Source organism: Akebia trifoliata, chromosome 2 (genome assembly GCF_017979445.1).
Source record: "Akebia trifoliata isolate Shusen 1 chromosome 2, ASM1797944v1, whole genome shotgun sequence".
Lineage (NCBI taxonomy): Eukaryota > Viridiplantae > Streptophyta > Magnoliopsida > Ranunculales > Lardizabalaceae > Akebia > Akebia trifoliata.
Window position 1 is genome coordinate 1,539,041 of NC_141376.1, and position 24,101 is coordinate 1,563,141.

Genomic DNA, 24,101 nt, shown 5'->3' on the forward strand with positions numbered 1-24,101 from the left:
CAAAGACCTGGGTTCAAATCCCATCATCACCAAACTACTAAACTCATTAAAAACAGGCTCACCAACCACTATATATATAGGTGGCGTTCAGAGGCCCTAAAGAAAGACAAACATTGTGCCAAATATTTTCTCAATGTATCCGTTAGAAGTTTTGGAATGGACTGTTTTTTTTTTTTTTTTTGTGAGAATGATCTATATGATGAGGAGATCATCCTTACCAAAAATCAATAATATTAATATTTTGAGTTAGATGATAATTATTGATGACCTCAATGATTTTAAGTTATGTTTACTTACTGTTGAGTTTGACAATATTTTCATAAAAAATGTTGAACTTGACAATAAAAAGTAGTAAGCTCAATAAAAAAAATGTTGAACTAAACAATAAAAAGTGGTTTACAAAAAATCGACGATCCTCGATTCTTCAACTCATAAACAAAGGGTGGAAGTTTCAGAATGGATTGATTTTTTGTGCTCTTCATAGAGATCATCCTCATAAAAAATCAGCCCATTCCGAAACTTCTAACCCCTGTAGGACAAAACATGTTGGCCAAATAGTTGGCACATGAACGGGACCTATATATAAATATTAAAGGGAGCATTCCCCAAACAATCTTAGGTGGACAATGTTGGGAAACAAAATTTGTCTTATATGACTTAAAAGTTTTGGATTGGGCTAATTTTTTGTGAGGATGATCTCTATGGTGACAAATCAAAACTTCTAACCAAATCAAAAGTGGTTTACAAAGTTGAAGAATTATGAACCATTAATTTTTATCGTTAATTCATAAATCATTTTTGATGGAGTTAGAAGTTTTAGATTGGCTGTTATTTTGTGCGGATTATCTCCTCCTTATAGAGATCATCATTATCCTCATAAAAATCAGCCCAATCCGAAACTTTTAAGCGTATAGGACAAATTTTGTCTCCCAAACATTGTCCCCCTAAGATTGTTTTGCAAAACTCTACCCATATATTAATGAAGACATATATTGTGGGTACAAAAATTTATTCTCATCTTGTTTTATTCCTCTTCTCCGATGAATTAGAATTGCTTCTAAATTTTCCTCCACTCCTCACCAATGGTGGGGGATGGGGCCTGCCAAGACTTTGACAACCAATTGGAATCTTGGTATAGTTAAGGATCAAAGAAGAGAAAATTGAATACCTTATGTTCCTTGTTTTACTTCTCGGAGTACTGATTTTATCAATTTCTTGGGAGTTGACACATGATCAGTTAGTCACATTTCGACATCTGGTTGAGACTTCTCGTGCAAAAAACATTTTCCATGTGAAATCATGCACATACTAGTATTTGATGGACAATTTTTTTATTTTGTAGATTTTGATTTGATGAACTATTGCCATTGGTTTGCCCAATGATCTTTTGAGGATGTATTTTAGCTTTTAATGACATTAACTTCTTTACCTCTCTGATGCGGTAACTTTGCATGTTAACGTGGAATCATTTTCATTTAAGGGAACTACAGCCTCATTATGGTGCAGCTCTACGTTCAACAGAAGTTCTCATTGTTGATTTAGACCATTTCAATCAACATAGTATGTGAGCTCATGAGTTTGGAATTACGCCAACCAAACTGATCCATCCCTAAGATTTGCTAGTATTTTGCATGAATGAGTTGCCCATTAACCTTGAGATCATGAAAAGATGAATATAAACCATTTCAACATCAACTGCAACACAAACAAGACAAAAATGTAGAGCAAAGAAGAAAATATTCATTCAGATTTCAAAGACATAATAAGAGATCAAAACGCCCCAATTACATTGTCATTGGCTAACAAACATCAAATTCGAAGTTAGCATATGAAGATGTACATAACCCAAGTTGGGGGAGGCCAAAATAATATGGAATAACCTGCCACTGGTCCCATTTTATTATTACCATCCTCTGCTAAGTTGAACACATTTATGTAATTACATTTGAATGGACAAGTTTCCACCCATTCGTCCCAATGCATATGGTAATATGTATACAAATCTGTAAAATAAATGCAATTCCCTTTACACTCAGTCCATATAAGAAATGGATCTCCCTTCATATCCAGAAAGATGGCGAGTTGAGGCAGAAAACGAACAATTGCGGCCTAGAAACACCATGCGATCATCACCCACGTTTGTCACCTCGACCCACGTATGTCCAATTTGATCTAACTTGAAAACTTTAAAACAATGTATTGTAGCCAGATAACCAGGAATTTCCTCAGGACCAATTGAGTACCTATCAAGCATATAGAGATCCCCATTCGATTCCACCAATCTCTTCTTCAACCCATCACTAAAAATCGGAGTCGCAATTTCTGTCATCATCGTGAGAGAAGGATTGACAACTACAGCTCTTCCACTGGTATCCACGGCGTAGAATTGTCCCATGTAATGTATCACGTCCTCGTGGTAACACCTTTCATCATCCTCTCTTTCATCTTCTATTATAGTCCATGTGTTTTCTCTTAATCTAAAAAATGCCAATTTTCCGGAAATATGGATGGTCATGATCACATTATCAAATTCGGTATTCCAATCCCAAGCAGAATTCGACGATGTTACAACTTTCTTCCTGTACAAATTACCAAAGTATCCAGCCCAGGGTCTAGTGGAATAACGAAGAATATATTCTTGACCCAATTCACAAATCTGGAAATCGATTGGGTTTAAAGGGTTGGGAAAAGTTGAGGGTAGACAAGTTGGGTATTCTGATAGGGGATTTAGGAGATGAAGCTTGTCCGGAACATCTTGTTCGATCTTGATGACATAATCATCTCCATCGCCATCATTTTCTTGCAAACCAATACGAAAGATGATGCGCCTTGAAAGATAGAAGAAACCTGAACAAGGAAGATCGTTGATGGAATTATTGGGGTGAATTGGAAAACAGTTTGGTAAGCGATGAGGTGGTGGATACGATACGGATGATCTCCATGAAGAGCAGACCGAAAGAAATCGTAGAATATCGATTTCGGAGACCAATCGTTTCGCAATTTGATCTAACAAATCTTTTGGAAGGTCAGACCAGTCCGCCATGATTAACCCTTCTTTTTCCTTCAAAATAGAGAAGAAAAGATGCAAGAAGCCAATAAATACAGATGGCAGAAAAGAAGTTGAAAGAGAGAGAGAGAGAGAGAGAGAGAGAGGACTTGGATTTCTTTGCAAGAAAGTTTACAAGATAGAGAATATGTAACCTGGAAGTGGCAGAGGTGCCTGGATTGATGAGTCGTTGGTAAAGAAAACCCGGGAAACTCTTGTGTTAAAAAACTGAAAAAAGAGAAATTACGAAAGGTGTCCCATTCAAATGGGGTAATTTAGACCTGCCCCTTTGATTATGGTCGTCTTTGAGAGACTACAAATAAAAAATAATTATTTATTTATTTTTTGAAAAATAAGTAAATGACTAAAATATCGTCATTTTCAGCCTCTTCCCCAGTCCATTTTGAGGACATGATTTATTTATTTTTTGAAAAATAAGAAAAGAAATTTTGATGAGGGATTGAATGTGGTAATCTTTTAGTAGTTTCTCATAAAAGATCATGAATAATGAATGTCATCGAGTTGACAGGGTCAAGAATATCTCAAGAGTCATGATATACTGATACGAAAAAAAAAAAAAAAAAAAGATTTATGATTCTATGCATGGAGTGTCAAATTTATCATTAGTCATATCTCAAATATTCACCAAAACCAGGGATGTCAAAGTTTCCTCATTCACATGTTAAGTCAAACTAGCTGTCTTGGTTTGACCAAATTATTGTTTAAATTAGCTCTTTTGAAATGTATCCCTTGTTGTTTAAATGAGAATTGTTCTACATCTGTTCCAGTAATCATATCATCGAGACTTGTCTTTTATTAGATCAATCCGCAATGCTTTATAAACTAAAAATAGTGAAAAATCCCTACTTAAATCGGTATAATTATATTTAATCTTCAGGATGTAGGTTAATTGGCAGACAATAATAGTTCCCTGGTGTCCTTTCATTGAAGGCCAAATTAAATTTTACCCTATAGAGTGGCATTATGCCATTTTAATTGAAGTATCAATCGACACCATTATTACCTGACAGATCTTGTGTCGATTTTAAGGGAATAAATTATGGTAAAATGAATTCCACTATTTGATTGCATGTAAGAAAATGTCAAAAAGAGTTGCGTTTTTTCGGGTTTCGGGTGAGAGTAATTGTTAGAGAATAACATTAGGAGGGAAAAGGTGAGAAAACATTTTCAAGCTCAGAGTGAAAAAAAAAAATCAATGAAGGCCTCCATAATGAATTTCAAGGAGGAAAAAAAAAACAATTGTTAAGTGGAAATCATTTTCCATGCACAACGAGTCCAGCATTTCCATCAAGCACATGTTATGTTCCAAAGTCGGCTTTTCCCGGGAGATGAGCATATTGTCTTGGAAGTGTTTAATCCGGTTTCCCAGGGTAAGCAAGAGGTATATTTGCATCATGGCCGAAGAAACCAAGGTGAATTATTTTGAACTTGAAACTGTGACATACTTGCAGTCAGGACAATAACAGTAGAATTATGAAAAAAGGGTTTAGAGATAATGGACATCATTGACTTCATATGTAGAGCAGTAGATCAATTTGTTGTATTATCTGTGGGAGTCAAGAACAATTATTGAGCATGGACCAACCTTTCTGGACTCAAATGGAAGCCCTATAACCCTTATTTAGTCAAGCGGGCTGGGCCAGGCTAACAGGCCAGCAGGTTCAGTTAATCGTTCATATCTATGTGATCACTTTGCTAATATCTGTTAACAAAAGGTTCTACACCATCAAGCAAACAACAACAACAACAACAACAATAATAATAAGAGTCATTCTACACTGACATCATTGGACACTGCATTCAACATCGTGCTAACATAACAGTGTGCAGATAACCACAGATTATTTTCCTCAAATGCAAGGCAGAAAATCTATGATTCTATGGATACTATCACGTCAGCACAGTGTTGAACAGTGTCAAACAAAGTCACTTCAACATTTTCCTAATAAATAATAGGGAGAATAACCGAATAGTCCCCAAATTTTCAATATTTAAGGCCCTCTTTCTTAATTATTGGACAAATGATTTTAGGACTCAATCTGACAGCCGGATTCAAAACTCACCTACGTGTCATGCACAAAGAATCGTACATTGTTTCGCTCGGGATACACAACTGCAGATGGGAGGTTGGTCAGGTCAGTTGTGTATCACTAGGGACAGAATCTACAGCAGGGCCACGTTAGTGAGTTTTTCAGTTTCCCTGTCAGGTTGAGTTCAAAAATCAGTACTCTAATTATTGTCCAGAACTGCAGATAAGAATATTTTGAGATACCTTTTTTATTTATTAAAATACCAAAAATACCCTCTTAAAAATAAAAGAAAGAGTAATGCTGGGGTGGCTATCACAACTCTTACTAAAATATTCAGGTTGGGAAATTTCAGAGTAGTAACATAACATGTGATACCTTCTATAATAGAAAAGGCTTTCCAACTTAGCCAATATTGGTAACAAGTTTCATGGAGAGATATACCAGAAGAGTGGAACATATAAAGATGTTGCAATTGATTCCATAACCATAGTTTGGATTTAGCATTCCCAGACTCTCAAATTCTTTTCTCTTCTTTTGTTTTTTTAAAGTTAAGAAGGGGCTAGGCAGACCCCCAACCAGAAAGGCCACAAGGCCTACATTCTAACATAAATATGCCCACAGAGGCATCTTTCCTTACAATATCCTTTAATTCAGTTGGACATTCTTCGAAGCTCATTTCTCTCCTACCAGTACTAGCCCGCATGGGAGCTAAAAAATCAGCAGCTTTGTTGCCTTCTCTGTAGCCAAAATCCAGATCTATCTCACACAATAAAAAAACCTTGCATAAGCAGTCACCATCTTATGGAGATTCCATGGGACCTTGCAATCTCCTTTGATACATTGCACAGCAACCTTGGAGTCCACTCGAACCCAGATCTTCCTTGTATTAATTTGCTGTTATATCTGCTTGAATGCCTTTTAGGATGGCCCCAATCTTGTGGTCCAGCACCGACTTCCCCTCCAAATTCACGACTAAACAATACTCAGGCTCTCTAATTCTATAGCAGCAATGGAAGAACATTTAAAAAAAATAGATACAAAGCAGCTAGTTTAAAAGGTTTTGGACTTGTCATTAACATATAGAACCTTAATCGTAACCAAGGGAACACACAGATCTGATAAACCTTCACAAAATGCAAACCTAATCAATCTTTCCTGTACTGTTACTTTACTACTTTGATGAAAAGAACAAGGAAGGATTTCTCAATGAACAAGTGGTTCATGTAATGGTATCTGCTTATAAAATTTAGAACTTAGTTGCACAAAAAAGCATTGGGGACACGATGAAGAGAGGCATTTCTGAAAATAATACCAAAGCAAGAATGGCTAGGAAACAAATAACCCATTGTCAGAGAATGAGAACCACACCAAATGAACAAATGAGAATATGAGATGCCCATTAACATTTACCATATGAATAAATCTGATAAAATTGGGAATAGTTAATAACTATTAGTAAGGGAAATCCATTAACCATGAATATAAACCATTTCAACGTCAAATGCAACAAAATAGGTTAAAATGAAAAGCAGAATAGCAAAGAAGAAAATATTCATTCAAACTTCAAAGACATAAGAGATTAAATGATCCACCCCAATTCCATAGCCATTGGCTAACATACATCAAATTCAAAGCTAGCATATGAAGATGTACAATATGAGCAAAACTCACTTGGACATAACCCAAGATGGGGGAGGCCAAAATATTTCGGAATAACCTGGATAAGATGCTACTGGTCCAATTCTATTACTACCATCCTCTGCTAGGTTGAACACATTTACATAATGACATTTGAATGGAGAATGTTCCTTCCAATATTCCCAATTCATATGGTAATATATATCTGTAAAATAAATGCAATTCCCTTTACATCCAGGAAGATCACGAGCCGAGGCAGAAAAGGAGCAATTGTCACCCAGAAACAACACGTGATCACCCAGGCTTTTCACCTCGACCCACCTCTGTCCAATTTGATCTAACTTGAAAACTTTAAACCAAATTGTTTTATCGATAATATAATCATCTTCATCGAAAAAGTAATCAGGAACATCCGTAGGACCAATTATCGAGTACCTATCAATCATATATAATTCCCCATCCAATTCGACCAAACTCTTGCATCTCTCATCGTCAAATATTGGAGACACAATTTCTGTCACCATTGTGAGAGAAGGATCGACAACTACAGTTCTTCCATTGCTACCCACAGCATAGAATTGCCCCCTGTAATGTATCAGGTCAGTGTAGGGAGACCGTTCACCTTCTTTTCCTTCATCTTCTTCTATGATTGTCCATCTGTTTTCCTTCAATCTGAAAAATGCCAATTTTCTGGAAACATGGATGGTCATGATCACATTATCGATTTCGGAACTCCAATCCCAAGCAGAATTCGAAGACAATACGACTTTCTCCCTGTAGACATCTCCAAGGTATAGTATTGGGCGTCTATTGGAATAACGAAGAATATATTCTTGACCCAATTCAGAAATCTGGAAATCGAATAGGTTTAAAGGCTTGGGAAAAGTTGAGGGTAGAGAATGAGTTCGGGTTTCTGATAGAGGATTTAGGAGATGAAGCTTCTCCGGAACATCTTGTTCGATCTTGATGAGCCAAGCATCTCCATCGCCATCATTATCTGGCAAACTGATACAAAAGATTGTGCGCCTTGAAAGATAAAAGAAACCTGAAGCAGGGAGGTCTTTGATGGAATTATTGGGGTGAATTTGGAAACAGTTTGGTAAGCGATGAGGTTGTGGATACGATACGGATGATCTCCATGAATGGCAAACCGAACGAAATCGTAGAATATCGGTTTCGGAGATCAATCGTTTCGCGATTAGATCTAATAAATCTTGTGGAAGGTGAGACCAGTCCGCCACCATGATTAACGATTTTTTTTCCCTTCAAAATATAGAAGAAAAGATAACCGATGGCTGAGAAGAAGAGAGAGAGAGAGAGAGAGAGAGAGAGAGAGAGAGAGAGAGAGAGCAATCAATCGAGATCAACCGAGACAGGACTAGTATACAACATGACATTAAATATATTATATTGCAGATATGCTTTGATTCATGAGTCGTTAGTGACTGGTAACTGGTGATGGAAAAAAAAGCCCGGGAAATTCTTTATGTCCAAATATAATGAAAGGAAGTCCCCCTTTTATATATATATATATTATTATTTTAAAATAAGTAAAAGAATAAAATATCGTCACTTTCAACCTCTTTCCCGAACCCACCCCGCACCCAATATATTTATTATAATAAAAAGGCATCATCTTCGATATACGATTTATTTGGCCACATTAGGTTGCATAAAAATAATCCTTGACTAAGAAAAAAAAATTGATGAATAATTCAAATTGTGCCAAGAATAATTGATGGCTTTGTCACCAAACGGATTGTTGATGTCAAAGTCAAATTAGCTGTCTTGGTTAGACCAAATTATTGCTTAAATTAGACATTTTGAAATGCATCCACTGATTGACCAAGTAACGTATACAAGAATGAGAATTGTTCTATTATCTGTTCCAGTGAGCATGTCATCAAGACTTATTTTCTATTAGATCAATCCTTTATGCTTTTAGTAAACTTCAAAATAGTGAAGAATCCCTCCTCGAATAAGTGTCCACCAAGTAACTATGGAAAACAATATGATTAGATTAATGGAAAGAACAAGATTTTAGCAGCAAATTGGAGATGAGGGTATTTCAATAGGTTATGTACATTATTTCTTTTTTCTTTTTTGATAAACAAAGAGGTTATTGGTTAAGAATTAGAAGACGAAGGAGCATCTTGAACCCAGGTCAAGATATCAACATTCCAGACTATAACCAACTTATGCTTCTTCATTAATATTTGTGGGATAGAGAACCCTGCTTGAACGCCATATAAATTACATAAAAGGAAAGACAAATAAAAGAAGAGGTAATACTCAAATCTGTAAAGACATAAATCAAAAGTAATAAGACCTCGTAGGTAATAAGAAACTGGGAGCTCCACAAAGAAATGCAATCCTATTAAGGCCATAGTAGATAGAGAGAGACCATATTAAGGCAATCTGAGGATTCTTTTTCCATCTGTGAGGTGTTTTCATTAAGAATATTGTCGAGAACGAATTCCAAATTGAATCTCCAATTCACGAGGCAAGTAAACAAACCTCAAGTTACCCTCAGCTTTTAAACCAAAAAAGGCTGGACTGCCTAAATGAAATTGTTATTTCAGTAGCAAAATCATAAGAATTAGATTACTAAGCCCCATGCCTCGGTGATGCTATACTTTGATAAGGCAAGCTCAGTATGTCATCTTGATGCCTCTGCATGGGCTACCTACCAAAGTCGTACAAGCTTAGCATGCTAGCATTAAATAAATAAATAAATAAATAAATAAAATTGCCTTTCCCAACACATGAACTGCTAAAGGTGACAACATGTTCATGGCTAGTGAGCATGATTTTAAAACTTGTTTCAACGCCTTGTCTCGTCCATGAACGAGACCGAGTCATCTCGGACAAGTTCCCGATACGTTTGAGTCGTCTCGCTCACTATAAGAAAAATGAACTGTGGTTTTAAATCTCGCCTGATACACTTGACTTGCCTATCCGTCTCGTTGGTGAACAATACTGAGTGTATCGGACAAGTCGTCTTGGTCTCGGACGAGATTTAAAACCATCCTAGTGAGTGACCTAAACAATGTGAATCCACCAAGCATCACAAATTCAGTCTTTGAGTCCACTCTGCTTGTATGAAGCCATTGGCCGAAGATCTTGTATGGAATCCACGTCCTTGTAAGTCCCAACCTCCCACAATGATTGCCACCCATAGAGGGACAGTAGCTCATGGAAATCATCTTCATTGTACAAGGTTACATCTTCAGTATTAAATGTCTGCCTGTTGCATTCATCATAGTGATAAAGCTTAATTGTAACCCCTGAAAAACAACACCAAATTCACATTTTACTCGAGGAAACAACAAAGATAAGATTAGGTTAGATATGTAAATTAATGAAACCAAGATCACTTCATTACAACACTGAAATTTTAAATTCTATTCTCCCTAACTATATTATAGATACACTTCAGCTCCACGTCACCACAATGTGAGAGCTACTTTTCAAATTGTCATATATACATGTCCATGCATGTAGTGGGCTAACCCAGGGCTTGCATGCACAACAGGTACAGCATTTCCTTCAAACACGTGTTATGCCCCAAGCATACCTTAAGGCATCAAGTGTTCCCTCATTTGAGTTAGGAAATTACTCCTAATCTGTACACAGGGATGTTCCTCCCTTTCTGTTTGGGATCACTTCCCTATGTTATTAGTCCCCTTGAAGGGTCTCCTCTGCAATTTTGTATTTATCCTTAAAAAAGTTTCGCCTTTTCAAAAAAGAATAATTCAACTTTATTGGAGACTGACCAGGATCAATATGAAGGTTGTAAGTTGTTTGAGGCATGGAACGATCAAAACTCCTCACAACACCATCCTCATCTTCTACCCAAAAAGATCGTATTGACCTTAATCCAAAAGAACTTCTAATAGAGTCCTTAATGGCATCGGCAGATCCATCAATTCCTATTCTACGAGTAATTCCACCCCACTTCACAATGATAACATGCCCTGCCGGAGGTGGTGCAGTTACAGGAGGACAAGCCATGTCATTGTCCCATGGAGGTGAATCTGATAGGTCAAGAAAGAATCAGCAACTCCAAATGTTAAAAAGGAGAAAGACGAGTGGTATTTATAGAAAAAGCAGTTCGAGAAGCAAGAGCAACCACACCGGCTGAATTGTTGTCTCTCCAACCCCAAGTACTGCTTCCATTTTGTAATGGACACTCTTGAGACATCACAGAGGTTGTACTTTGTCCGTCGCTATCTAACATTCTTTCAAGATTTGAAGTTGGGCCTGTGAATCATACTGCACAATTATAACAATGCATGCCAAAAGAAATAATAAAATGAACTACAGAATAAAAAGTGCTGAATTGCAGTGTCAATTAACAAGGCAACACTGAAAAATCAGGCAAAGACATCTGATCTGACTCAAGCAGCATATGAATCCAAACTCAAAATCAAAATCAGAAGTTATATTGGAGAAGGGCAAAAACAAAATCCATATAGATGGAAGCTATCTAGGTCATAGTGCAGAAGGAGAAGTACTTCATGGTTCTGAATCAACTTTTTGTTCATAAAAGCCTCTACAAGTAATACAAAAAGGTACTCATGATGGTGATACCTAACAGATGAAGCTAAAGAGCTGGCAACACAACTCTTAATAACATATTAGAGGAATCAAATGAGAGATAAGCAAAAAAATTCCCTTATTTTTCATCGTTTAAAATTATGCCCTTGTTATTATTGTTAGAGAACTAGATGCACCATATTATGATACATGAGATTGAAAAAAATTAATTTTATTGACAAATCTTGGATAAATATTACATGAACATAAGTGGCATTTCTCAAAATAATACCAAAGTGAGAATGGCTAGGAAACCATCAGAATAGAGTATAGACAAGATCAATACAAATTACAATGCAAGGTAGAATGTTAGCTTACTTGGCAGTTGAAGTTATAAAATATCGCTTCTTCAATTTATATATTTTTGAAGATATTAGTTTGCTAGTTTGGTAACATCCACTGAGTTGATAATTGTTCTTCCATTTCACTTTGTTTCAGATCTAAGTCTTCTATAATTGAGAATGAGTTAATTATCTACTTTTAATATCTCCATTCACATTCTTTTAGGTCTTCCTCTCACTCTTTTAGGACCTTCAACTTAAATAATTCTTCTAACTAGAGCTGTAATCGGTTTTTCATTGAACATGCCTAAACTATCTCACTTGACTTTCTCTTACTTTACTATCTCTTGGAGCTACTCCTGCATTTCTCTAAATGTCAACCTCCTTATCTCTGTAATACTCAATTTATCAACATGATTCTTCTTGGCCACCCAACATTTAGCTCTATAAAGCATAGCAAGTCTTATAAAAAAAATTCTTTTAATTAGATTGATGTATTTGTAACATCACACTCGAGAAGTGCATCTCCACTTTAACCATCCAAAGTAGACTGAGGTCAAGGGGGGGCATGCCACAGTTTGAAGAAGAAGAAAAAAATTGTGCCAATTCCCATCCTTGTTTGCATCATTTTGTCAAAAAATTACCATCTCTTACCAACATTGGTAATTTTGAGCCATTCAAAATCCACAGATGAACATACGTTTCTTGCCATTTGTACAAAGTGATATATGGTAATTAGTAAAAAAGAACCTCAAATTGTCATTTTACAATGTTTTTTTTCTATTTTATTTTATATGTTTTCTCACCTGAAAATATGCCCCATGTTTTTTTTTTTTTTTGTTTGTTTAAGATTCGCAAAGAAACCGTAGGAAAATTTTACGTATGGAAACTCAAACATAAGATTCAAACCTTTTGCGTTAAGATTTTAACAATACTAGTTGAAAGGGCCTGAAAATCATAATTACACAATTACTCAACAAGATTTACAGGGAAAATAAAATTAAGAAAAATTTAGTTAAAAAAATAAATAAATTGTGAAGAATCGAACGTAAGGAAAGTTTTACCTTCGGAGGCGCTCTGTACAACGTCGTGTTGCAAATGATAGAGATCGAAAGAGATGTCTTTGAGGAAAGCAGGAGGTGATTGGGAATGCTGACGGTGATAGTGTTGACTATTATTATTATTATGTTTGATCTTTCGAACGAGACTTCTCCATTTTTCTCTACAAACACTTGGTGAGCGACACTGGTCTCGGTCTCTCATCTTTATCTTTTAGCAGAAAGACGAGGTCCTAACTCCTAAGGGAACGAGTAATGAGGAGGAGAATCAGAAAGATTTGGCGATAAAATAGGAGTAGAAGAGCATGTGTGGTCGTGGGTGTTAGTGGTGGCTATGCGGTGGCAGATCGCAGAGGAGGCGAAGACGGTGAGGTCGCGGATCTCCTACTCCACAGACAACGCGCATGGACGTTTTTGATCTTTCGCATCGCTTTCGAGACGCGATGCTTTGTCGGGGACTGCGCGGCATTGTCCAATGTCCACTCTATTTCTTGCAGCGTTGTACCGCCAACAACCCCAAACTAAATTTTATTTATGTACTCTTCCCTGAACCTTTTTAAAATACATTTCATGTCCTTACAAATTACAAATTTCTGTTAATAAAAAAAATGTAAGTTGCACAATTTTTTTTTTATACATGACAAGGTTATTCAACACCCTTTAGCAATGGGATTAGTCGTTCTAGTCGCAAACTCCAATCTTATGGAAGTTTTCAAATGTGCAAATGAGTAAGTCAAGAGTTCATTCACACCCTTTTACAATGGGACTAGTCCCTCCTAATCTGACAAAAATTTCTTAACGTACAAATGGGTAAGTCATATAGTCCACCCAACACTATGAAGGAAAGCAAACCCCTAACTCGAATTTCATTACTAAGCCAACCCCCTCGTGGAAGTCCCATGTCTTCTTCTTCTTCTCCCTTCAATAAAAAAAATAAAGAAAGAACATTTGTACTTGATACATAAGAGAGATGGTTGAGATGAGACTGAGAGACATCAGAGAAAAAAAAAAAGATGAGAGGTGAGATCATTGTAAGAAGTGTGAGAAGGAAATGAGTGAGAGAACAAGGGATAAGACGATACTTGAAAAAAAAAAAGAAACAATAAAAAGAGAGATGGGTAAAAGAGAGTTATGGAAAGAGAGTTCAATTATTAAAATTTTAAATAAATAAAAAAGTTCTTTTAAAGTTGGATTTACTAGTAATTAATCCCTTTAATAAACGACATGATGTATTAAACTTGAAAAGGATGTACTAATGTCAAAGATTTATTAATCTCAAAAACCAATAATTGTTTTACGTTTCCTTATTAAGCATGGGTATCTCCACCCTTCAGGTGAGATTAATCTCCTCATCACACGCATTGTCCCTTATAAAGTACTACATGCAATTATTTGAGGGGTCAACTGAACCTTAGAGGGTGGCCCCAAGGAATTCATTGCCTTGTGGGATTTAAAATAGTTGACCTAACCTTCCCAAGAAGCTTATCAAGGCTCAGCTATCCATTAGGCCAAATCCTTGGTGCTAATTAAAATCAATCATTTTATATGAATGTCATTATCCCAAGTAAAATGAATCATGTTCTTCCATCGTGTTATGTTCATACTCATATATTCTATTATTGAAAGTGTGTTAATGTATGTTTTCACTATCTCTATCTATATTTTTTTTAAATGATAGAATTGAACAATGTAAATGTGTTCATTAATGTTTTTTTTATTACTTCTATTACCACACCAACAAATCATTATAACACACTAGTTAATAATAATAAATGAACAGCAAATATCTATTCCTCTTATTCTTTTGGATTTTTATAATGTCCGTTGAGCTGTCCTTCTAATTGGTAATACCCTTATGTTTTAAAAAAGAGTAATGATAAAATGACTCCCCAACGTGGCATATTCAATCGACTCCTGATGTGACGTGTGAGAAAATTGTAGATCTGTACTCTTCAGGATACGCAACTACACTTCTAGAGCTATGATTCTCACACATGTCACGTTAGGGGGAGTCGATTGACTATGCCATGTGGGGGAGTCAATTTATCACGATTCTTTAAAAAATAAGAAAATCATCTTGGCAAAAATCTGACCAATCACTTTTTACTTTCTTTCTGTCGTTTCTTTTTAATTGATTTGAAGAAAATAATCATATTCCAACATAAAATTTGAAATGTTCTCACACATAGAAGTGTCAATGGTGTTAGGCTGGTCCATCGTCCCTCTTTGAAAGGTATCTCTAACCTTCTCATTTTATTTTCTTTCTTTTTTAATTTTATTTTAGAAACTACCTAAGGACGATAAATCCTTTTGATTTTCTCACTTATGGTGTGTCTTAATATGAGAAAGGAGTATCAGGTCATACTTTTACATCCATTTCAGCATCATGAACTTGGAATCTACCCATGATTTTGTTCATACTTAAAACCCTGCAATGAAAACATTATTGATCTAACAATTTTCAATCATAATCAAACCCTTTTAACATCTATTCCTATTTTTCAATTATATCCCACGATTGAGACTATTGACTGAATCCCGTGAAACCATTTCATTGAAATTCATTAATATATATATATATAATAAATCAATTCCAACTCTCGAGTAATCCACATTACTACTTGTTCTATTGCAATAAAGGATTTCCTTTTTGAGAAAAAGACCCGTATCAATAATTCATAAATATTACGTTCATAGGTAAATAAGGTTAATAAACATAAAATTAGAAATTCAAAATAAATAAATAAATAAAATGTAGTAATCCTCAACATATGATAATGATAACTATGAAAATATCAATTGAGATGATTTGATTTTTTTTTTCCAATTAAATAAAGTCAATAACAATTTCAATTGGAATGACTCATGAGAAAACATACGATCCTGACCATGCAAACTCAAAGTCAACGTCCCAGATTTGTTTGTATTTCCATAACATATATCTTGAACACACAATCATGTTTTTTTTTTTTTTTTCCATGAATCATTCTTTATGAGTCTAGACCCAAATTGATATGTATTGGCATAATAAATCTAGATGTGAGCACGATTGAGCTATACGTTACAACTTTAGCGATCAAGAATACTCAATCAAGTCGATTTTTTGTATTTTTTTTAATTTATTGACGGTGGATAAAAAAAATGTCACTTGGCATGTGATAAAGGTATTTGTGTGCTCCATGCGAAAGGTCTTAAATCTTTATGTGATGGCGGTAACTAATTGCGCAGCCGGGTCAATTCTATCCGGCTTAGCTGTACTATGTAGCCCAGCGGCAATTAATAAACAAAGGGTAGTTTAGAAATTTTATCAATCCATCGGTCTCCTCTTTCTCTGCGACTACGAAACCCTTCGAAAACACCTCCGCCTGGTATTAAGATCCGACCCGATTATCCGATTAGTATCGACAAGGATGGAGCAGAAGCAGAAGGAGGGGAACAAATACAGTATAATCGTTCCAACCTACAACGAACGGCTCAACATCGCTATTCTTGTCTACCTGGTCTTCAAACATCTCAAGTACCTCTCTCAAACCATCTCAATCGATTTTTTTTTTTTTCCCCTATTTTCTTATTTCATAAATTTTAAAAGATAATTCGAAAAAGTTTATTTATTTATTGATTTAGAAGATGTAGAACCCAAAAATGTATTTACAAGGATGGATGACCGAATCAAATTGAATTTGTATAAACCTTAGTGAACTATATATATATATATATATATATATATATATTATTTCTTTTCAAATTAAACATACTTAACCAAATTTAAATTGTAAGACATGTGAATAGCATGTACGCTCAAAAGAAAAATTGGAAAAAAAAATGAGGATAATTTTGTTGTTAGTGTATCGGTTCTAAGTATAAACGAAAAACCCATTTTTTTCTGAGGTTACATATCAAAGGAAAAGAGCATACATGTCTTAAGATCAATATATTCCCTAGGGGGAGGGGCTCATTTCCCTAATATTCACTAACTTACCTGTCTAGGGGACTCTACCATATGTTTCTCTTGAATTAACAAATAACATGTATAAGAGGAATAAACTTCCTAGCGATTGTATCCTAGCCAACCTTTTAGAAAATTGTCACTTAGGGGCCATGAACTAGTCTATCAATCATGGGTTTTATGATAACTCAATAACTGGTGTTTTGGCATACAAATGAGTGCTGTAGTGCCCTCTGAAGTTGGGTCCCATTCCTTGTCTGCATGCATGTTTAAAAGAGATGCAATTTTTTTCTTACTAGTGTAAACAATATTTGCTGTTCATAAGACTACCCGAAACTGAAGTAGACACCCCTTCCTGTGCTTGGTTTAGGGATATTGATTTTGAAATTATTATTGTGGATGATGGGAGTCCTGATGGCACTCAAGAAGTTGTAAAACAGTTGCAGCAACTGTATGGAGAAGATCACATAGTAAGTGTTATACTTGGGCCTTCAATTTTTTTGGACTGGTTTATTCAGGCTTTGTGATAACGACCCATGGTTTTGCTCTCGATAATGCAGCTATTAAGAGCTAGACCAAAGAAGCTCGGTTTAGGTATGTCTATCTGCTTTTTTTTTTTTTTTTTTTTTTTAACATAAACAATTAGGGACTAATATGCATTCGAGATTTATTTTAGGCACCGCTTACTCGCATGGGCTGAAGCATGCATCCGGAAATTTTATTGTTATCATGGATGCTGATCTATCCCACCATGTAAGTGTATTTGATAGAATTTAGGATCATTACATGGTTTTGTTCTGGTAAGCATACTATGAACTGCACAATAGTAGATATAGCCTATGATACCTTGATGCTGGTACACGTGTCAAGTCAAGTATGATAAAGGATTTCGTGCAAAGATGCTTTAAATTTTGTGAAGAGAGATTGATCAGCCTAAATGATGGATCTGAAAAGTATTATATTAATTATTCAATATCATATTCTAGGAGTACAGATAGGATACAGTAAAAAGGCAGGGGATGGGAACATGATTCGGTTAATTTCTTGTTCTAGGTTAAAATATTATCACATTGATCGATTAGATATTTAGGATCACATAAAAGAAATGACATTTGGTTCCCCAATTCCCTCTTCATGTGCACCTTGTTGGTAGATCTACTTTTGGTCTAAATCTAATCAGTAGATGCTGCTTATTTCCCTGCCTGAAACTTCATTTTGATTTTGTTTGGTTTTTGTTATACAGCCCAAGTACTTGCCAAGCTTCATCAGGTATGAACTTTCCACCCATATGAATGGAATTGGTCTTTACTTGATTCTATAACTTTGCGAATCTCTTAATGTTTATGATAATTATGTTTCATTTGATCATTTTTTGGGGTGTTTGGTTGTCAACAATTTCCAAGGGTTAGTAAAATGTATGTGCCAAGCATTTTTGTAAAAGATACATTTCTTTCCTGAATATTGCAAGTTGTTCGCTAATTTTTTATGTATAATTGCATTACACGAGACAAAAATATTTCTCCATTACACCCCACTAATTCTATTTGATATAGAGTTATTTGTGCAAGCATAGAGCTTCTTTTGTTAAAGTTTATACTGTGAACATGCGTTTACTATCAGGAAAAAACATTTTAGTTCGTATTTCAAACACATGTTTACTAGGAAACAGATGGAGACTGGTGCAAGTATAGTTACTGGGACCCGATACGTTAGAGGTGGTGGTGTGCATGGGTGGAACCTCATGCGCAAATTGACGAGTAGGGGAGCCAATGTTCTTGCTCAAACACTTCTATGGCCTGGGGTATCAGACCTGACCGGATCTTTCCGGTATGTCATTTATTTCTTTAATGACATTAAGTATTCTGTTTTGATAACAATAAGCAATTGCTTTCTCTCTCTTCAAGATTTAAAGCTTACTTGTCCGTTTTGCAGGCTCTATCATAAACCTATCTTTGAACAAGTCATTAACTCCTGTGTTAGTAAGGGATATGTCTTTCAAATGGAAATGATTGTTCGGGCATCCCGAAAGAGCTACCATATTGAAGAGGTATGGTTTTATTTTCATACAAAATCTATGTGGCAATATTTGCTCTTTACTTTTTTGGGCTATTTTTTCTCGCTATTGTATATTATTACCATGCAGATTTAGTTATTTGATCATCGTTTTAGTGCTGATATTATAATTGCTCAAGTCTTGATTCCCATCACAATTAAATTTGGTGGTTATATTTGTCTATAGGTTCCCATAACCTTTGTTGATAGAGTATATGGAAGTTCAAAGCTCGGTGGAAATGAAATTGTGGAATATCTGAAAGGCCTCTCGTATTTGTTGGTAACAACATAAATTGAAGTGAAGATGGTTACTACGCCTCCACGTAGTTACTAGTCTTTACTAGAGCAAATAACAAGACTCGATCAGATCCATGGATGAACGTTCTCTTGTTTTGGGTGCTGGTCCATTAATGTATTGCTTCCTTCTTTCTTTCATTTCAAACATTTCGTAACCAATTCTGTTGTGAGTTGTAGTTATAATTAACGACTTGGGGTCTTTTGAATACCCTAACAATGTCATGGAAATTTATCAAAATCTTATCATGATTTTTGGTTTGTCAAACTTATTGAAAACTTATTAGCTTATTTTTAATTTTCCATGGGAACTGATATTTTATTTTTCCGACTTCACTAGATTCTTCTTACTTCTTGTATATGGTTAAATCAATATGATATCTGGACCCTACATGTGTCCAAAAAGCTAGACTAGTAGGAGACTATAACTAAATGATTTTTGCTTTAAAGTGGTACCTAAGACGCCCACCTCGTTTGAAGGGCAAAGCTCGAATGTCAGTTCTGTCCAGTATATGAACCGAGGGTAGATTTAAGGGTTGTCTCCGAATCAACCCAGATCCCTTAATTGCAAGGAAGATCCCAGGAGTCAAAGAAGTTAATAACGGAGCTCAAATGAATCTTTCCTTTATCAATAATCTCTCTTAAAAGTAAGGAATCCCTGGTCGAGATCCCTGAAGATCGGGGATCTCGAGAAGATTCTTTATTTGAAGAGATTTCTCAAGAGAAAACTATAAATAGAGCAGACTCAAAGATAAACTGTGGAGCTAACTTTATCATCGGAAGGTTTTTGGCACATACCACACCGGTATCACCACAGATCAGAGGAAGAAAGGAACGTGGGATGAACATGAGGAACTGAGTTGTAAGAGGTAACACGAAATCACCTCTACATTTCCTATTTATAATTCCCCATATGGGATCATTTATATGTATGTCTTTCTTGATGGATCCTACCATACAGTGAGTTTTTCTCAATATGATAATCATATGCCAAAAAATCATTTCCCTTTGATTTTGTTTGCCATGTAAAGAAGTAAACATGAAGCCCCATTAATTAGATGACTTTTGTTAGTATGGTTATAAAACTGTGTCCACTTCCTAGATCTTAGTTTTCTTGATTGATCTGATTATCTGCTCCTTGATGGACGACCAATCTGCATCTATGATGCACTCCGAAGATTAAGTTTGAGATGATTTTTCAATTTGAAATAGCGTGTAATTGGGTACCTTTACCTTTGTTGGTTAACATATTTAGGCCTATGGGGTCTCTGTTCGTATGCATATTCTTATGATTGTATTAATTACAGAAAATCTGACCTGTGTTCGTACTCTTTCCACATGTTGGATTAATGTTACATTTTTGTTAAGATCATCCCGGGATGCTCCAGCTCAGAATTCGATCATCATCAATTTCAGAATCAATCCAACCTTTATTATGCTCCCACAGCTAGGATTAGTATTAAAAAAAAAAAAAAAAAACAGAATTAACAAAATCTCTATGAGGTCCACAGGTTTTTATGGATGCTCATTGTAAAAAAAAATTCAAAATGCACCAGCCGGGAATCGAACCCGGGTCTGTACCGTGGCAGGGTACTATTCTACCACTAGACCACTGGTGCAGTCAATGAATGAAAAGCTACTTACTTTTATTAATAAACATATTGTGTTTTCATATTCATTACCAAGTGCTTGGACCCGTAACTAAAACCAAAAGGAGCAGTGGATCTCAACCAGCTATACTGCTTACTCTAAAACAAAATGAGTTAAGAAAATAAGAACAAGTTAGTCATGCTTTTGTGAAATTCTGCTAATGGCACACAAATGGTAAAACTCTCTGCTTGAAGGGTTTTGGATCCATTTTCACCCCTAATTCCCCTTGATTTATAATTAATTGTGTGTCCATTAACCCATGTCATCATTGCTATTATGCAAATACAATATTTGTGTGTGAATGCTTAATATCAAGCGTAGTCCTAGGGAATCATCATGGAAGGTGAGGAGTGGGGAGGGCCCTTGCGGGGAATTAAGTGGTGCTAAGTGATGGTTCCTATCGTATTCAAGCTATTGGTTAGAAGAGCTTGACGAGTCTTTTTCTATTATTAGATAGATGTACCGTTCATCTTTAATCTCCTTTATTGGATGATCGGAGTTGATGTGAGACTATGAAGATTGATTTGGATGGATCTGACCACTTGAACCATTTGTTAAGAGAGGGTTCGACTCTTCAAACTATACAAGGATGCGTTTCCTCACCCTTTACCATAATATTGAATTTAAAGCCTTCAAAACCATCCAAGTATGCTTATTGAGACCATGGTTTTAAATCTCTTCCGAAACCGAGATTAACAGTCCTATGCGTTTTCATATCGTCCACCAACAAGACAGATAGAAAAGTCAAATATATGGGACGAGATTAAAAGTTACTGTTAGACAATTCAAACGTATCGAAAAACTTGGCTGAGAAGACTCGGTGTCATTCATGGACGAGACAAGATGTTAGAACGAGATTTAAAACTATGATTGAGACAACCGTTTCATTTTAAAACCATGATTGAGACAAATATTTCCTCACCCTTTGTTACACAGATCTACTGGGTAACAAACTTGATAAAGAAGGCTTGGTGGGTAACAAACATCATAAGGGTGCTCTAAAATTTAAGAACCATATCATTTGGACTATTCCAATAACTAATTTTCTTGGGGAAAATTATTTATAAGATCGTAGTGGAGGGAATTGATAGTTTGATAGTTCATTTAGTAAAACTTTCTTTTCTTAATAGTCCCCTCAACCTAATCTCAAGTTATAATATTTCAGAAATACCCAAACTACCCATTTTTCATCTTCTTCGTATACTTAGATTTTTCAACGATAATTCAAATCATTTTCAACCATTTTTTATTAGGAATGTAGGATAGAAATGATATACTTTGAATTTTGAACATTTAGATTTATATTTTTATTTATTTCGATAATTTATTATAATAAATGTAGAACGAAGTTGAGTTTCAATTTTTTTTTACAATGTCGATCTCACAACATTTTTATTGTCAAACACACCACTTTTTATTGTCAATTTCATCAGGTTTATTTATTGTCGAGTTTACCGATTTTTATTGTTGAATTCGACAAATTTTAAAAAGATGTCAAACTTGATAATAAAAATGTTGAACTCAAAAAAATAAAATGGTGAGTTCAATGTCGATAAAATTGGGGGTGCACATTGGATTGGGTTAATCTGATAATCGAATCAATTCGAAGTCTTTTGAATTGGATTGATTCGGATTGAGCATGGCTTGGTTTGGGTGCAGGTTGTAAAAAAAAAAATCCGGTTGATTTGATTTAGTTCAAGATTAGGGGTATAATAAAATTGAACCAATCTGAGAACCGAATCAATCCGAAGTATATATATATATATGGGTAGCGTTCAATGGCTAACCTTTTGGCAAAACATTTTTCGAAACATGAGTTAAAAGTTTTGGAATGGGCTGATTTTTGGTGAGGGTGATCTCCTTACCGTAGAGATCACCCTCACCAAAAATCAGCCCATTCCAAAACTTCTAACCCATGTTTACAAGTTGAAAAATCGTGGACCGTCCATTTTTTGGAAATTATTTTTGATGGGGTTAGAAGTTTTGGAATGGGCTGATTTTTGGTGATGATGATCTCCTCACCATAGAGATCATCCTCACCAAAAATCAGCCCATTCCAAAACTTCTAACTCATGTTTTAAAAATGTTTTGCCAAAAAGTTGGCCCTTGAACGTGATCCTATATATATATATATATATATATATATATATATATATATATATATATAAAAGGTCAGGTTCAAGGGCCATATGAGAAAATATATGAGAAAACTTTCATTTTTCAAAAAATTTTAAAATATGGGTTAGAAATTTTGGATTGAGCTGATTTTTTGTGAGGATGATCTCTATGATGGGAAGATCATCCAAAAAAAAAAAAAAAAATCAGCCCAATCTGAAACTTCTAACCCTATTAAAAGTGATTTAGAATGTGGACCGTCGATTTTTTACCAATTTTTATCACTAATTTGTAAATCACTTTTGATAGATTTAGAAGTTTCTGATTGAGCTGATTTTTTGTGAGGATGACCTTTTCATCATAGTGACCATCCTTGCAAAAAATCAGCTCAATCCAAAACTTCTAACCCTTATTTTGAAAAACAAAAGTTTTCTCATATATTTTCTCATATGGCCCTTGAACCTGACCCATATATATATATATATATATATAATCATTTCTTAATTTCATTCTTCTATTCTTTATTTCTCTCTTCTTCAAGTTTGACGATGACCTAATCGTGATTCGTCTCCCTCATCTCGCCACCTCGTCGAAAAACGAAGAGGTAACCCATCTCTCTCTCAACTGTGTTAGTATGTTATAAAAAGATAATTCATCAAAGTTTTCAACTTCATCTCTTTTGTTTTTTTTTTAAACAAAAACTCATAAAAAATGTACACAAATATCTTTCTCAACTCTCAAATAGATCAATTCATTTATGGAAAAATTTTCTCAAAGAGTTTGATTCCTTATTTTTTTTATGATAACCTTTATGCCGTGTTTATTAGATGAAATATATTATACGAACCTAGACTTAGATTCGTTAATCTACCATTTATAGATTAGATTCCTCACTAATACATTCAAAATACTAAATTTAAAATTGTAATTTTTTTTGTCTCATTGAGTTTCCTCTAATTTTCAATTTATACAGATTTCAATCAAAATTTAATCATAAAACTATTTTCATTTTAAAAATAAGTATTATTTATGATTTGATCCAAAGAGTTCCTCTTTTAAAAGGAAAATACTAATTTTTCTATTTTGAAAATATAAGAATCGAGAATCGATCCAAATCAAGGTTGGTTTGGATTGGTTCGATTCTAAAGGGTAATTGGATTGATTCGATTCTAAATTTGTAGAGGCGATCATGTTTGATTCGATTCCAATTTTGCCAAAATCTGAATCATGCGCACCCCTAGATAAAATCCACCAATTTTTGTTTTTAAAATTTTTCCAACTAAAATACATAGAAAGATTGACTAAAAACTTAATATGATAACTTATGTAGATTTCATATTAAAATAATCATTCTTGGTCAAATTTCATCTA

The 24,101-nt window shown here is 34.9% G+C and overlaps 4 protein-coding genes and 1 non-coding gene across 5 annotated transcripts; 1 reads left to right on the top strand and 4 right to left on the bottom strand.

The window, feature by feature from the left end:
• Window positions 1-1,861: 1,861 nt before the first annotated feature.
• On the bottom strand, window positions 1,862-3,249 carry LOC147408638 (F-box protein SKIP23-like). Its single transcript, XM_086420223.1, has one exon. It carries the CDS (start codon window positions 3,041-3,043, stop codon window positions 2,033-2,035), a length of 1,011 nt encoding a protein of 336 aa, XP_086276349.1. The 5' UTR covers window positions 3,044-3,249; the 3' UTR covers window positions 1,862-2,032.
• A 2,293-nt stretch (window positions 3,250-5,542) lies between these two features.
• Window positions 5,543-8,226, bottom strand: LOC147408639 (F-box protein SKIP23-like). The gene is made up of 2 exons (XM_086420228.1): window positions 6,769-8,226; window positions 5,543-6,095 (listed from the first exon to the last, which is right to left on the bottom strand). The coding sequence occupies exons 1-2, from the start codon at window positions 7,977-7,979 to the stop codon at window positions 5,984-5,986; spliced, it is 1,323 nt and encodes a 440-aa protein (XP_086276354.1). The 5' UTR covers window positions 7,980-8,226; the 3' UTR covers window positions 5,543-5,983.
• Window positions 8,227-8,427: 201 nt separating this feature from the next.
• LOC147408640 (trihelix transcription factor GT-1-like) lies at window positions 8,428-13,528 on the bottom strand. The gene is made up of 4 exons (XM_086420233.1): window positions 12,680-13,528; window positions 10,873-10,998; window positions 10,512-10,772; window positions 8,428-10,022 (listed from the first exon to the last, which is right to left on the bottom strand). The coding sequence occupies exons 1-4, from the start codon at window positions 12,876-12,878 to the stop codon at window positions 9,811-9,813; spliced, it is 798 nt and encodes a 265-aa protein (XP_086276359.1). The 5' UTR covers window positions 12,879-13,528; the 3' UTR covers window positions 8,428-9,810.
• A 2,449-nt stretch (window positions 13,529-15,977) lies between these two features.
• On the top strand, window positions 15,978-19,233 carry DPMS1 (Nucleotide-diphospho-sugar transferases superfamily protein). The gene is made up of 8 exons (XM_086420236.1): window positions 15,978-16,190; window positions 16,990-17,089; window positions 17,180-17,213; window positions 17,296-17,372; window positions 17,863-17,888; window positions 18,282-18,446; window positions 18,552-18,666; window positions 18,859-19,233. Exons 1-8 carry the CDS (start codon window positions 16,084-16,086, stop codon window positions 18,961-18,963), a joined length of 729 nt encoding a protein of 242 aa, XP_086276362.1. The 5' UTR covers window positions 15,978-16,083; the 3' UTR covers window positions 18,964-19,233.
• A 1,280-nt stretch (window positions 19,234-20,513) lies between these two features.
• On the bottom strand, window positions 20,514-20,584 carry TRNAG-GCC (transfer RNA glycine (anticodon GCC)). Its single transcript has one exon. It is a non-coding gene; the product is annotated as a tRNA-Gly (tRNA).
• Window positions 20,585-24,101: the final 3,517 nt, after the last annotated feature.

Coding starts and splice junctions, on each gene's coding strand:
- LOC147408640 (XM_086420233.1), bottom strand. CDS start 12,878: ATGAGAGACCGAGACCAGTGTCGCTCACCAAGTGTTTGTAGAGAAAAA. Junction 10,773..10,872: donor GAGAGACAACAATTCAGCCG/GTGTGGTTGCTC, acceptor TTGACCTATCAG/ATTCACCTCCATGGGACAAT. Junction 10,023..10,511: donor CAACCTTCATATTGATCCTG/GTCAGTCTCCAA, acceptor GTTGTTTTTCAG/GGGTTACAATTAAGCTTTAT.
- LOC147408638 (XM_086420223.1), bottom strand. CDS start 3,043: ATGGCGGACTGGTCTGACCTTCCAAAAGATTTGTTAGATCAAATTGCG.
- DPMS1 (XM_086420236.1), top strand. CDS start 16,084: ATGGAGCAGAAGCAGAAGGAGGGGAACAAATACAGTATAATCGTTCCA. Junction 16,191..16,989: donor CTGGTCTTCAAACATCTCAA/GTACCTCTCTCA, acceptor TGCTTGGTTTAG/GGATATTGATTTTGAAATTA. Junction 17,373..17,862: donor ATGCTGATCTATCCCACCAT/GTAAGTGTATTT, acceptor TTTGTTATACAG/CCCAAGTACTTGCCAAGCTT.
- LOC147408639 (XM_086420228.1), bottom strand. CDS start 7,979: ATGGTGGCGGACTGGTCTCACCTTCCACAAGATTTATTAGATCTAATC. Junction 6,096..6,768: donor CCATCTTGGGTTATGTCCAA/GTGAGTTTTGCT, acceptor TTGCTGCTATAG/AATTAGAGAGCCTGAGTATT.